Source organism: Odontesthes bonariensis, chromosome 16 (assembly GCF_027942865.1).
Source record: "Odontesthes bonariensis isolate fOdoBon6 chromosome 16, fOdoBon6.hap1, whole genome shotgun sequence".
Lineage (NCBI taxonomy): Eukaryota > Metazoa > Chordata > Actinopteri > Atheriniformes > Atherinopsidae > Odontesthes > Odontesthes bonariensis.
This window is the reverse complement of record NC_134521.1, coordinates 31,591,361-31,605,612: the sequence shown is the minus strand read 5'-3', so window position 1 is coordinate 31,605,612 and position 14,252 is coordinate 31,591,361. Positions and strand designations below refer to the sequence as shown.

Here is a 14,252-nt window from a genome sequence, read left to right as displayed (position 1 = left end):
ATATCTGATGAGCTCTTAAAGCTGAATGTAGCACAACAGCGTCTACTGTCATATGGTGTTATAACTGCCAAGAAACTGATCCTTCTACATTGGAAGGGAAAAGAAGTGCCCTCATTTAAACACTGGTTATCAGACCTGACCGATACCCTCCACCTGGAGAGAATCAGATTCATCCTAAAAGATAAGTTGAGGGAGTTTGAAAAAATTTGGGAACCACTGGTCTCTTACCTTGATTCAATAACTGACTAAGGCTACGGCTACACGAAAACGAAACGAGGGTTTTTTTGAAAACGGGTACGAAAACGATTTCGACCACACAGGGGAGCTTCTCTGTCCACATGACAACGCGACGCTTGCTGAAAACGATGCAGTACACACGAAACACCTCTAGGTGCGCTGTAAGCCACCCCCACCGGTTACACCAGAACAATAGAAGAAGCAATGCGCATGCGTGTACGCCCCTACTTCTAACAGCGCGAAGCTCACGTTGTTCCTTCAACAACGCCGCTGTAGTTAGCAGTGTCTGCAGCAGTGCTGCTATCAATGTTGTGGGGTCCATGATGATTGCTGTCTGTCCTTGTTGTGTTGTCTTCTTCTTCCGGATTTTGAATAGAAGCCGCTTTTTGTTCTGGTCACTGACGTATGTGTATACGTCACTGGCGTTAGCCATGTGGCTGACGCAGATATAAACAAATCCGTTTTCGCTGTAACAATGGAAACGAAACGACACCATTTTCAAATCTTCCCACTCTGGAACCCGTTCTCAAAAACTATCGTTTTGGGGTAGTGGGAACGCCGGCTCCGTGTGGCCGCGACAGCCAAACGATAAGAAAAAGTATCGTTTACAGTGAAAAACGTTTTCGTGTAGCCGTAGCCTAACATGACCAACTGCGGGGCACTCCTGGGGGAGGTGGGGTGGTGGTGGTGGAGGGGGGAGGGACTTGGGTTTGGGAGGGGGTGGGGGGCTTGTCCTTTATGTCTTGTAGGTCTTGTATTTCATGTTTAATTTCTTACAGCGGACCACTACTGTCTAATGTCTTTTATTTTCAGTATTATTATTATTGTGTTAACGCTATTGTTTATGTTTTTATTATTTTTATTTATATTATAGATATTGTCACAATGCCTTTTTTGTTGTTATATATGTCAGATTTTTCTTAAAAGAAACATGTTAATGTCAGACCAAGTGCCTTGTTGAAAGAAATGTTTCACAATAAATATATTTGAAAACAAGTTTAGTATCCGACTATTAATGATGACTTGATAAACGTTGTTTTCCTTAAGACTCCTGACAAGCCCATGGAAGACACCACGGATGAGGACCCCATACAGGCCTTATTCAACCTCTATGCTGATCACGTCTGTTTTTGGGTTTTTTTTCCTCTTACTTTTTTTCAACTCTTTATATTTCTCTGTCGGCTCAAACGTCAAATAAAGAATGTTCTTTCTTTACCATTTCTGTGTTCCTGTGCCTGTTTTCAGGGTGGCGAACTGAGTGCCATCCAGCTCCAAAAGCTCCTGAATGACCGGTTCTGAGTCGTGCATTTGAAAAGTAAAACCCCAAGTCAAAATCCTTATAAAGCTCTGTTTTTCCACGTCTGTACCATACGCAGGCAACCAAAATGGTTTTGGTTTGGAAACCTGCAGGAGTATGATTGCCATAGTGGATGTATCCTAAAATACTGAAATAAATAAAAACATTTTTGATCTGAGGTTTAAATGGTTTTTCATGCTTTTGATGAAAAGAACTTTAACATGCAAAGCTCGATCAAAGGATGATGACCTTCTGAGTTCTCAATTCTCTGGAGGAAGATTCATGAGTACAAGGTAATGTAGGAAAAATCTCACTTACATTAGTATAATCCTCTGAGTATATTTAGGCTTAGTATGTCTTTAATGTTTGGTTAGGACATGCATGTTTAGGTTTAAGCCCTTATTTGGCTCAAAATGTTTACTCATCTTGTTTTGCAGTCTCTTACATTTGAATCGCAGTGGATCCCTGTCTGACTACGAGCTACAGAAGGCAACTGACGCTGCAGGTGACATTATCTACTGCTTGATTAAATCAAACATAGTATTTGAACTAAGAGAAAATCTGCTACCAATTTACTGATTGGAGTATTTGTCAATGTCCACTGTCTGTCTTGGAATGCATGTCAATGATTACATGGTGAAACTGATGATATTCCGATATTCAGGCCTCGCATCCACTTCCATGGAAGACTTCATCACTCTGTTGCGCCTCGACAGGATGTCAAGTAAGTAAATGGCGGTCCTTTCAAAAAGGACAGCTATACATTTGAACATTTGATTTGCTCAAAATGAAGGGCAGAGAAGGGGTACAGGACAACTGTGGCATTTCTCAAGATATGTTCAGGCTTACGGTGCATTCAAAAATGTGATTTATTTTCTAAACAATGTTTTCAAGGACAAAAAAATCCAATGGAGCTATACGCCTGACCTGGGACGAGGCAAGTCGGTCTTCACTTGACTATATGATAGAAAAGACAGCATGGCAGAAATGGCCATATAACGTTAAAGAAGGAATAATGCTAATTTATCTGCAAAAATATAAACAGTGTAAGTGTTCTATTACAACAGGTCAAACATCTTGTGAAAATGGTCTATTAGAAATTGTTTTTACGAGAAAGTATGACATATTACTCTCTTTTCTTATGTTTCAGTAGTCCAACATCACCATGTACCACTAGATCATAGCTGACTCACAAGCCGAGCGCACTCACACAAAAAAGTTTGAGTAGATTGCTTTTACTCTTGTTTCATTGGGTCCAAGCAGCTGTACTGGAAACCTACTGTTTGTTATGATTGTTCTTCTTGATATGGTGCCAAACTTCTCCAAATACTACTTGTAACTATCCCATACTGCTTGGTTTGATATATAGGAATTGTTTTTTTTTTCTTCTCTCAACTCATCTTTGCTGTATTGGTCTTGTTTTGTTTTTTTTTAACATATCTGCTGGACCAGTGGTCCCAGATCTGACTTCAGGGTGATATAAGAGCTTTAACCATTTCAAGTTACACAAGAAATTTCACTGTCAATTATTCTGGATTTTACATGCCAATTTTTAATCGAGATTAGCTCCAAAAGATCATTTCTAAAAGAAAAATCTGAACTCATGAAGACATCAAACACATGAAAAGTTAATAACTTGCGACTGGCTACGTGGATTCAAACCGAACAGATTAAAGGAGAAGGGATATATTACAAGATCTCTTTAACATTGTTATACATCAAAATACTAAATAACAATATAAAAGGAATATAATAAAGTCCCAAGGAGCTGCTTTTTTTCCCTCGGTAAATCAAGTGATAAGTGTCAAAAGTTTGTGTCACTGCAATCTGTGGTCAAATCAATGTTTATCAGTCTACTTTTCTAAATTCAATTCAATTCATTTTTATTTATATAGCGCCAAATACAACAAATGTCATCTCAAGGCACTTAGATAATAAAGTCCAATTCAAGCCAAGTGAAATCATAAATATTCATAAAATAATCCAATTAATTCATATAGAGCCAATTCAAAGATAATTTCCTAGCTAAGGAAACCAACAGATTGCACTGAAACTTTGTTTTCGGTCCAATCTCCCGTCCTGAGCATGCCTGAGGCGACTGTGGAGTAAATGTACTCAGTAGATAAATTCTTTGGATATTGAGACATCAGATGTCTTGGGTGAGATCATCTTACTGGCATTGTGCACAGAACTTTCCATTTCATCAGGTGTTTGGATAAAATATTTGATAATACATGCAGAACCAGGTGACAGGTCAGCTTTTGGCTGTCATTAGAAGGTGTGTGGAAAACTTGGTCTGTTACTTCTGCTTACAATATATTTAGAATAATTCAATATATTTAGAGGTGCCAAAAACGTCAGTAAAAGCCAACAGTTAAAATGCAGACAATCTGCTGGGACTCTGACGGCCGTTTGTGGTTGTTTGGAACGGACGTCTTCCAGTGTAAACCCTGCAGAGTAGAACACATTTTCGGGATCTTTTGTAATAAAGAAATGTAAAGGATATCCTCTGAAAGTGTCATTCTTACACACATTTGAACATGTAACGGGCACCAAGAGAGGAAACGCAACATTCAGAAGGTATGGGAAGGAAATGTGGACCAGAAGTGATTTAATAAACCCATCATTGACTACAGCAGAGATTTAAGAAGAAAAAGTAATAAACATAAAGTCACTAGTCATTCTGCACTCATCCTGATTACATTATGAGGTACAAACGTCCTATTTACACTCATCGCTGTATTGATATAAAAGCTAAAATTCCCACATAAGAAACGCAACCTATTCCTGTCAATAAGGACCGTGAGCAAACTCTGCTTTCTCTGTTTGTCCATCACATGCACAGTGAAGTCAGTGGCTACAGGATACAGCTGTCGTTTATTTACACTTTCCTTATCATGCCACGAAAAGACTAAAACCAAGCATGAAGTGACCCAACTGACAAGTACTGCTGGCTCAATCCTGTTACAGACCTCTACTGCAAATACACAAATGTGTATTAATGTGTGTTTTTTTTTTTTTAAACGGTCTTCAACACTGTCACATTTTGCTTAAGGAATGTTAGCCAAGTTGGACAGTGTTCAGCTGCTTTTGGAAGCCCAGTGAAACTATATTCATGTCCGGGTTTTTAACAGATTAAACCTTCAGTAGGTTACTGGATGGGCGAGTTGAAAAGTATTGGCTGACAAAAAACAGACTTTTGTTTAAAGTCTAAAGTCATTTATCTTTTAATTGTGATAAAGGCTGAGTGCAATTCAGAGATGTTTTGTCATGTGCACAACCTAACTTAGTCCTCCTCTTTCTCGATGTAACTCTTACAGGCCGAACGAGCCATCTGCCTGGCCATGTACCTGTCTCGCGCTGAACTTACAGTCTGATTAGTACTGCGCTTTGCAAACTTGTTTCCCTTTTCCTCGGTTTCCTCACTCTCTTCAGCCTTCTCTTTCTGTTCATCTTCATTTTCCACAGCACATTTCCCAGCTGGTTCCACCTTTTCAAAAAAAAATTCTTCTCTCCTCTCTGCCTTTTCCCTCTCAGGTTCTTTCCTTTGCTCCCTCTCTTCTTCCTGATATTTGTCCTTCCTTCTGTCTTCATCTGAATTCCGCCTCTTCTCTCTTTCGCCATTCTTATCATGCTCCCTTTCTTTTGGGCTCCTCTCCCTTTTCCCATGCCTCTCTTCCCTCTCTGCGTCTCCCCTTCCTATGCCTCTATCATCATCTCTGCCTCGATCTCTGTCCCTGTCTCTATCTTTCCTTCTATCCCTGTCACTTCTTCTATCTCCATGTCGATCATCCCTTTCTCTTCCCCTGTGTCGGTCTCTGTCTCTTTCTCTATCTTTGTCTCTTGCCTTCTCTTGGTCTCTGTGGCTCTTTTTATGTCTGTCTCGGTTTCTTTCTCTCTCCTTCTCCTTCTCCTTTTCCTCTCCACTCCCTGATGAAGGTGACCTCTGTCTGTATTGACGTTTTGAGTGTGTGGAGCTTCCGCCAGGCTTGCTAAATCCAGACTTCTGCTCACGACCCTCCTCACTGTCACTGCCTGAACATGGGATATTCTCATGGGACGTAGGAGAGGGAACAGTTGAAGTCCTCTCTGTGTCTTTTGAAACATTTGTGGTTTGACTTCTGTGGAGGGACAAAAAAAATAAAAATAATATATATATATATATATATATATGATCAAAGATTAAGGATAACTTAGAAGAATATGTTGATTTAGATGAGAACAGCTATGTGTTTAATCAGCAAGTAATGAGAAGCTATGACTGACATGTTGGCTGAACAATCTGGTATCGCCTCCTCTCCAACAGTCTGATTCAGCAGGTGCCGGTAGAAGCCGCTCAGGTCTTTCTGTTTCTTCACATCCAAAGCAGCTAAGCAGAAAAAAACCCCACAAAAACTGAACACATTCATACAACTTCTCTGGAGACAGGTTTTTAAAAATATAGTTAGAAATGTTTATCTAACCTTCTATCTCTGTCTGTCTTCTTTCTTTTGCCTCCTCCTCCTTCTGCTCCTGCAGTTTCTTCTTGTACGCAGAGGTAACGTAAGCCTCTTTATCAGCAAACTGCTCTCCCTCTGCCTCCCTTTCCTTCTGAATCTTCCTCTCCTCTCTTCGTTCTTGCTCTTTCTTTCGATCCTCTACTGCTTTCATTAACTGATGGATATACTTTGGCTGTAACAAAAAAGACACAGTCAAAAATACTTACATCACGCCATGCTCACAGGGGAGTTCGAGGCTCAGATTTTTATTTGCCGACAGCAAAAGGACACAAGAACACAATGGCAACTGTACAACGGCACAACAACATAGTTTCAACCACTGGAGCAGCATGAGTTTCCAACTGTTCGACAAATGTGACATTACCCTTTTGTCGGAGCCACCCAGAATTTTTGTGTTGCCCTCAAGTCTCTGCTTTTGAATGTCATCATATACAGCATCATAGTCATATACAGTGCTGTCCTGCTCCAGGGCCTTATGCATCTCCAAACGAGTCTTTAAAAAGAGAGAGAAGAAGAGGAGGATCGATGAAAAACCAAACAAATGTCTGAAAAGATGACTGTGAGGAGGCCGAGTCCAAGAATTTCATTACAAGTAATGATGTCCCATAACTATCGCCTGTATATTATTTATTTATTTTATTTTTTTAACTCACCTGCTTCATCATCTTCTTTTTGATAGCCTCCTTCTGCAAACTTTCCCCAACTGAGGTCTGAGAAACAAAATATGTTAAGTAGATCTAGAAGAAGTCTTTATTTCACAGAAACCTGTTTATAAGAGGTCTTATACCAAACCAACCTCTGGAACCAGCAGAGATGAAACAGCCCCATGCTGGGTCTCCTTGCATTACCAGCTGTTGCTCAAAAATAAATAACTTAAATAACACTCAGAAACGCTGCAAACACTTTTTTTTTTTTTTTTGGTTTTTTGGTTGTGGAGCCAGCCAAAAAATAAGCGCACCGAGTGTGTGAACTCACGGGTTCTCCAGCTACACTGAAAGCTAGTTGGAATAATCTTCCTCACTGAGAGGCCCAACACCGATTCAACATGCTGAATCTCCAATAAAGATTAAACCCAGCAATTGTATCCAACAGTGCAGATAATGCATAACACACGAGAGACTAATGTTAACTGTTGTCTTAGAGTAATAGGGCCCCAGCAGTGATAAAATACAAATAACACTGTTCTGCTCATAAAAAAAATTCCTTATGAAAGAAGTGTACCCACCTCATCATCCGAGTCATCCCCGAACACTGATGGTCTCTGCAAGACTGCAGTCTTTGATCCTCCCTTCTTCTGTGGCAAGATCAGCCCATACCTGATCATAAAACCAAAGAAAGTTTCTTAAATCCTGTCTTGGAACGCATATTTATGTGAAAAGTAATAATCTACAAGGAAAACTGGTATCTCTACTGGAACTAACACAGAGTAGATCTGGAACAGCTTAATTAAGCTTAAAGGAATAGTTCGGCTCTTTTGACATGAAGCTGTATGACATCCCATATTAGCAATATCATTTATTAAATTTGACTTACCCCCTGCTTGCGTCCTGTGAGCCAAGTTCCAGCCTCGTTTTGGCGTTGAAAAAGGTAGTTAGCTGGGGCCACAAGATATGAAGGGAAAGAAAATAGCGCCAAGCAATTGTGAGGTCTGACTTTTTCTGTTGAACGATTTTGTGATGCAAATGTATTACTCTTTTGAACGCATATTGTTTTGAGAAGTAAAATGCTTTATTTTTGTGGCCCCAGCCAACTAGACTACCCAGACTACCTTCGTCAACGCCAAAACGAGGGTGGAACTCGGCTCACAGGACGCAGCTGGGGGTAAGTCAAATTTAATAAATTATATTGCTAATATGGGATGTCATACAGCTTCATGTCAAAAGAGCCGAACTATCCCTTTAACAAAGGAAAATCACAGCAAGTTGTGACATAATAAGGACATCCAATCTTTCATTGGATATATTACAAACGTTGGGAGAGCGACTTTAGAAAACAGAAGACAGCATGTTGAATGAGGAACATTCATATGATCTTTTGGACAGATCACTAAGCTACTGAGCAAAGGCTTTTGATGTGAGACCAATTTAAACAGTCAGCTCATCAGTTGGTGTCTTGTACCCTGCGTTGCCAGGATTAGGACTGCCAACAGAACCAGCAGGCTCTGTTGGGTCAGGTTTGCACTGATTACCATAGATGTATAATAATTTTTTCCAACAAATTCCTTTCAAACCACATCAATATGTGACCACTGGTTGTGCATATTGTGGTTTCAAGCTGTGTTTGAAATTCATAAAATTATCCGAACATGAAACATGCCAAATAGAATCCAAATGTAACAGGAAGACTGATGCATGTTAATAAAAATTAACCGACGAACAGAGGACACTAGGATAGAAAAGCTCCAGTAGAATGTTACACTAAACACAACTACCAAAAGCTGATAGTTCCCAGTATGACAAAGAAGGATCTCCGTGTCTTGTCCTAATGCTAACATTAATCCAGTTCATAAGGAGACAATAAGTTAGTAGTAAAGCACTATCCATTCTCAACAATTTCTGAATTTATATATATATTATTTTATTTTACAGAGTCAAGAAATGCTACTTATATAATAAGGTAATCAGCCCACTTATCAGTGCGCGACAGCATGGACTAAAAGTTAAATATTTTTATTTTTAAATAAATGTATTAAATACATTCTTAAAAAGCCCAAAACCAAGGCGAAATCTTTCAACTTAAGACACATTTTGATCATGTCATATTTTTTGCTCACGTAGATTAACCTACATTGTTACTATTCATAAGTAAAACCTATAAGTAGGCAAACATGTGACAAGAAAAAAAAAAAGACGTTCATAAGTGTCATACAAAAAGACAGCCTCTTTGGTTAGCACAACTTTAGCATTATGATAACCGGTTAGCTTAAGTAGCTGCAGTAGGAACCTTCGTTTTGACAAGGTAGCTAAAACTAATTAGCTACAGCGCCATGGCTGTTACTGTCACTTCGGATCCGACTCTAACCATATTAACAGATTGAAGCTGTTGTAATTAATTGTAAACCACACATTACCATAGCGTCTTTAGCATGTTAGTCACTTACTGCTTTGTAGGGACCGCCATCTTGCTCTGCAGGCTGTAAACTAGCACCACAGATTCGACACAAAAAAAGAAGAAGAAAAAAACTTAAATAAACTCGTACAAATAAGGAACGGAAGGCTACATTTGGACACTAATATGAACATAGCTGCTACGTATATAAAACAAAGCTGTATTTCTGGAAGTTGTATTTATCCTATGAAAATTTTATACATATTTTAAAAAAACAGTTTGACTGTTGCTAATGTACTGACATGTATTGTATTGTATATTGCAAAATATTTTGGTTTTAGAAAAGTAACTACACCATGAAATGAAAACATTACGGTAGACCCCTTCCCCAAACTGAAAACGGGGTGCATTTGTAGCCCACATCAAGAGATGGCGACATTGCTTCAAACATGACTTTGGCAACGGAAGTATGACTCTAAGCGTCACTTAAATCTGTACACATACCTGAAGATTATATTTTAGTTGCAATTTTAACATAATTTACATACTAAACAAAACACATTAACCAACAAAGAAATTACCCGTTTTCCCCCCTTTCTTTATCCGTGAAAATGAATTTCCAAATTAGAAACAGTCTATTTGAGCCCCTAATCAAAGAATGCATATCGAGATGTGAGCAGATCAATAAGAGTGGTTATTATTGTCCCTTATATTGCTAATATTGAAATTATATAGGCTTTTGTCAGTATTTACAAAATCCCAAAAGATCAGAGATACTTGAAATATAGTTATAATTTAGAAAAGCACAAATGTACCTTTTATATTTCCAAAACTGCAAAGTACACTTAAACTGCAGAGATCCTGATCCCCCCCCCCCCCCCAAACAAATTTCACTGTACCACAATAACTGCAAACCCCAGAGGTTAAAGAAGATTCACCTTTATTCTACATCAGTGATTATAGTTCATGTAGTTGCAAAATGCCAAAAACAAATTATGTGACAGATCCCTCTTGAGGAAAAATGAGAAGTTGATAATTTTGTGGAAAAGCCAATAGCTTGAAGTGTTTCTTTAAAGATGAACTGAGATGAAAGATCAACGGCAGTTTGCCACTCTGACTGGAGAGGAAATTGTGTCTAAGTAACAACAAAGAAACTCTCCTCTTCATTTGATTTGCTCGAGTCATTTGTTAGTTTCAGTGCTGTCCACTCTATTTTTGAAAACTGTGGTTAACTGTGCTGTTAAGTCAGATCAAAGACAACATGGCTCACCTGTGATTAAAGCGGCAGTTTTGAATCTCCATTGCTTCCCCTGTGTGACTCTAAATCCAAACACCATTATCTCTGTCGTAATCTGCATCTCATCTCCTCTGTGGCCTCCCTGCTAATCCTTCTGGCTCAAGCAAAAACAACCAAAGCTGCCTGACACATAAACGGAAGAAGTGATGATAGAATGAGCTACAAGGTGAACAAATAAATGGGCATGTAGACTGACATAAAGGGAGCAACGTTATCTGCCGAGACATTAGTTATTGAGTGATACATTCCTTCTCATCGTTGTGCAATGATGTATGAATGTCGACAAGGAAATACAGTTAATGATTTGAATTGCATTGTTTCAGGTTGACTTCACCCTCTGAATCATCCTCATATTTTCGTTTTTTTGGTATTTCAGTCCGATTATCACTCTAGTACATATAGAAGGAAAGGAAAGAAAGAAATCAAGCTGCATTAATGGTTGGAATAGTGGTGCTGTGGATCTGTGCATACCTGCACACGTTGGTATCTGGGCTGGTACCTTTCCTGATGACACACATTTGAGGTTTGTGTCAGGCTATTGTTGTTGCAATCGTTGATCTAGGCCCTCAGGTAGGGAAGATAACAGTGTAGCAGTACAGGTTCAGACAGGCAGGCTACGTCTCAAGAGTCATGAGATTTTGACTGACATTTTTTCTCAGTTTGTCTACCATTACACTCAGGCTCATAGGTATGCAAAGAACAAATCATATTAGCCATAAGACAGCCCTCTTCTTCTCTGAACTTCAACTGTCAGCTGGAAATACCACAACTTTAGATTTACTCTCTTAAAGTAAGCCAAAAAATACCTATAACTAAAAGAATAACTAAAACTAACTACAGCCCTCCAAACATAAATGCTTGTCAAAGCTGATCTAAACATTAATTCATAAGAACGCAAGAGCCAAGTGAAGAATAATGAAATCCAAAGGAAATGGCTTGATCGAAATTCTTACTTAAACTTTTAATTACACTCAGAATAGGTTGTTCCTATAGCTCTGAAAAAGGAATTAAAAATATCCTCCATTTGAATTTGAAAACTGACTTGAGTGAGAGTGACTTTAGAAAGTTGATTAGGTAACATTTTTACCATCAGTATTCTGGATAATAGTCAATAAAAATGTTTGACGCCTGCAAACACACAAGAACTAAGTAAAAGGATATTCTGATGTCACACATCAAAATCCTCGCAATCAGCTGTACCCGCAACAAGTGCACCTGTATAGTATCCTCTGTTGCTCATTCAAGTCAGAAGATGTTCTGGTTTAGTCAGATTCAGATTAGATTCAGATTTTTATTTGTCACATGTGGATGTACACCCATAGTGAAATGAAATTGCAACAAGCTCCAGTGTACAACTGTGCAGTATAGAATAAAATAAAATATGAAATAAAGATAAAAAATAGAAAGATAGAATATACATGGACTTCTGTGTAAGTGTCTCTTGAGATTGTTTTAAGTAACTTTTGTGTTATCTTAAACTTAAGTTGAGGTTCTTTAAGGTTGTTTAGAGATTTCTTGGAACCATCATGTGGAGTCTCTCTTATTTTGATTCATATAGAATTTCTTTGCTGCTCTTTTTAGTAAGTCTGAGTCTCTTGTCATTGTTTTATGTTTCCTTGCGGTCATTTGACTATCAAGAACAGTTACTAGTCACAGCCAAGAGGCTCTGGACCAGGGGTGTCTTGACTCACTAGACCCCTAAATCCGTGGCCATGAGGCCAAATTAGTAATGGATCAATTCCTGACTATATTTTAGTAACCTCCATCAAGTTATTAGAGTGCTCTTCTTCTGGGCCATATATTTATTGAATTCTATAGCTGGAGACTGCTTACTGGTTTACTAATTTTTCAACATAATAAATCATTACTCAAGTAATGGTCGAATTATTGTTTGACTGATAGGCACTACACATAACTGCTTCGTTTACCTCCAGCACTCAGATGGTTAACCGAGATTGACAAGCAAAGGGAAATTGGGCATGCGCAGAAGGCGTTGACAGAGGAAACAGCCGGGGGGAAGTCAAGCAGTCCACGATCAGGGAGAAAAAGGGAGGCAAAAACGAGTGGAGATAAATATTTCGGGTTCAGCTGAGGTTTTGTCCTCTCAAGACAATTATGCTCTTGTGGCCGCCGTCGCTTCCTCACAGGTGTCCGCTTCCCGGTCGCTGAATGGCGCTGGTTACTGTGCAGCGTTCACCTACCCCCAGCACCAGCTCCAGCCCCTGCGTTTCGGTAAGAGCAGCATAAATTTTTCAGCCCTCCTCCCCAAGGGCTTTCACCGCCACCAAACTCATATCTCCTTGCCGTTTAAGGCGACAGAGGGCTTCGTTTCCGCTGTCTTTTTATCGGCTGCTGACTGTCACCAAGTGCCTTGCCTTTGTACTCGTGCGCATGCGTGACATATCTGCTCATCATTTTCAGTGAACAGTAATAAGTGTCATTGCTCGCTGCTATGTTAACCTGCCCGAAAATCTTTAGTAGTTTTGCTCGAGAGAACTCCTAATTTTGCCTCATTTTTAATGTAGTCTGTTGACATGGTTTATTTTCACACATTTCTCTCAATTCAAAGGTTTTGCTACTATTTAGCTACTTCACAGGGTCCAGGATAACAAAACAACTTATAATACAGCATGCTAAGAACTGTTATTTGATTGCAGAACCTCAGCTTAGAAGTTTTCATGATATGTTACATAAACTTCCGCCCGTGTCAACGCTTTGTGACACACTCAAAAGCTGGTATTTATTTACACATTACGTTACTTTCGTACGCTCTCTTGATATGTATACGAGATTGTGGATTTTTTTTGTTTGTTTGTTTCTGCACGTCAGTCAACCCCCCAGATTGTCCCGCATATTTTATCCTGTCTCCCCCTCTCTTCCTGTCTGTCTGTAATGTGTGTGTGTGTGTGTGTTCGCGCGCACGCGCATGTTTGTGCGCGTGGTGAATACAGGTGTGTGCCCATGCAAAGCAGAGGTGCAGGTGGCTGCCCTGTTGCCATGCCTTCTGCTTGTCTTGTTTCTACAGAAGCAGGAACCAAACTAGAAAATCAGAAAACAGAGAAAAAGTTAAGCATACTGCTGTACACAACCACCGACACTTCCTGTGTGTGTGCTGCATTGTGTACTATTGGCAGTGTCTTCTCAGGCAGTAAAGTTTACACCTTCGTTTAAATACGTAGAAACACCCTTTGCCATCAGGGCCTGAGTGGATAAAGGAACAAAATACCCCGAGGGCGGGGGTATTGTGACCTGAAAGCAAACCTGTCCCTCACACCTTTTGTATTCTGAGAGTAGAACAGGTTCTGTGAGTAGACATAATGATAACCATCATGCAATGTACATGCATATTTGAGCCTATTTGCTCTGTCATCTTGAACAACTCAAAACATGTAAAAGTGTAGATTCGCGTGTGTGTTCTCTGAAGTAATCCGTGGGTGAGAGATGTGACTGTGGGCCAGTCTTTTGTGAAAATATGTTTTTAAACTGTGACCAGCAGTCGTGCACCATGATAACAGATTGCACAAACCCATGTCTGGCTTCCTGTGTCTTGCTGTCATGTGATGTGCACTTATATAAAGCCTTTCCTGAGATGCTTGTTTTCCACACCATGTTTACTTGAATGTTTGGAGTTTTGTCTGATGAGGGTGTTTGTAGTGAAAATACACACAATGCGTCAGGTACACTTGGGCACCATCACTTAGCCTTAAGTGGAGGAGATTTTCATACTTTTGTTTTGGTCATTGCAGATAATCTCGGCTGTAACACGTGTGCATGGGTAAAGATCCCCGCCCAGAGTGCATACTCAGGGTTCACATTTCCATACACTTTGGAAAAATCTGCATGTGTTTTCCAAAACAAAGTTTGGGTATGATGG

At 39.5% G+C, this 14,252-nt stretch overlaps 2 protein-coding genes across 4 annotated transcripts in view; one reads left to right on the top strand and one right to left on the bottom strand.

The window, feature by feature from the left end:
• Positions 1 to 2,950: 2,950 nt before the first annotated feature.
• Positions 2,951 to 10,367, bottom strand: nsrp1 (nuclear speckle splicing regulatory protein 1). Of its 3 annotated transcripts, none has more exons than XM_075486924.1 (8): positions 10,352 to 10,367; positions 9,134 to 9,173; positions 7,259 to 7,349; positions 6,687 to 6,743; positions 6,398 to 6,526; positions 5,998 to 6,205; positions 5,801 to 5,903; positions 2,951 to 5,655 (listed from the first exon to the last, which is right to left on the bottom strand). In XM_075486924.1, exons 2-8 carry the CDS (start codon positions 9,151 to 9,153, stop codon positions 4,821 to 4,823), a joined length of 1,443 nt encoding a protein of 480 aa, XP_075343039.1. In that variant the 5' UTR covers positions 9,154 to 9,173; positions 10,352 to 10,367; the 3' UTR covers positions 2,951 to 4,820. The 3 variants fall into 3 exon arrangements, with proteins under 3 accessions (XP_075343039.1, XP_075343037.1, XP_075343038.1); XM_075486922.1 differs by lacking the exon at positions 10,352 to 10,367 and adding an exon at positions 7,567 to 7,628 and having other exon boundaries at positions 9,134 to 9,164; XM_075486923.1 differs by lacking the exon at positions 10,352 to 10,367.
• A 1,984-nt stretch (positions 10,368 to 12,351) lies between these two features.
• Positions 12,352 to 14,252, top strand: part of ssh2b (slingshot protein phosphatase 2b) — a 30,877-nt gene continuing 28,976 nt past the window's right edge. The window contains exon 1 of the mRNA XM_075486921.1: positions 12,352 to 12,610. Within this exon, the coding sequence (XP_075343036.1) occupies positions 12,548 to 12,610 (63 nt within the window). The 5' untranslated portion in view covers positions 12,352 to 12,547. The remainder of the gene's footprint in view (positions 12,611 to 14,252) is intronic.

Coding starts and splice junctions, on each gene's coding strand:
- nsrp1 (XM_075486924.1), bottom strand. CDS start 9,153: ATGGCGGTCCCTACAAAGCA. Junction 7,350..9,133: donor ATGGCGGTCCCTACAAAGCA/GTAAGTGACTAA, acceptor TTTTATGATCAG/GTATGGGCTGATCTTGCCAC. Junction 6,527..6,686: donor AAAAGAAGATGATGAAGCAG/GTGAGTTAAAAA, acceptor CTCTTTTTAAAG/ACTCGTTTGGAGATGCATAA.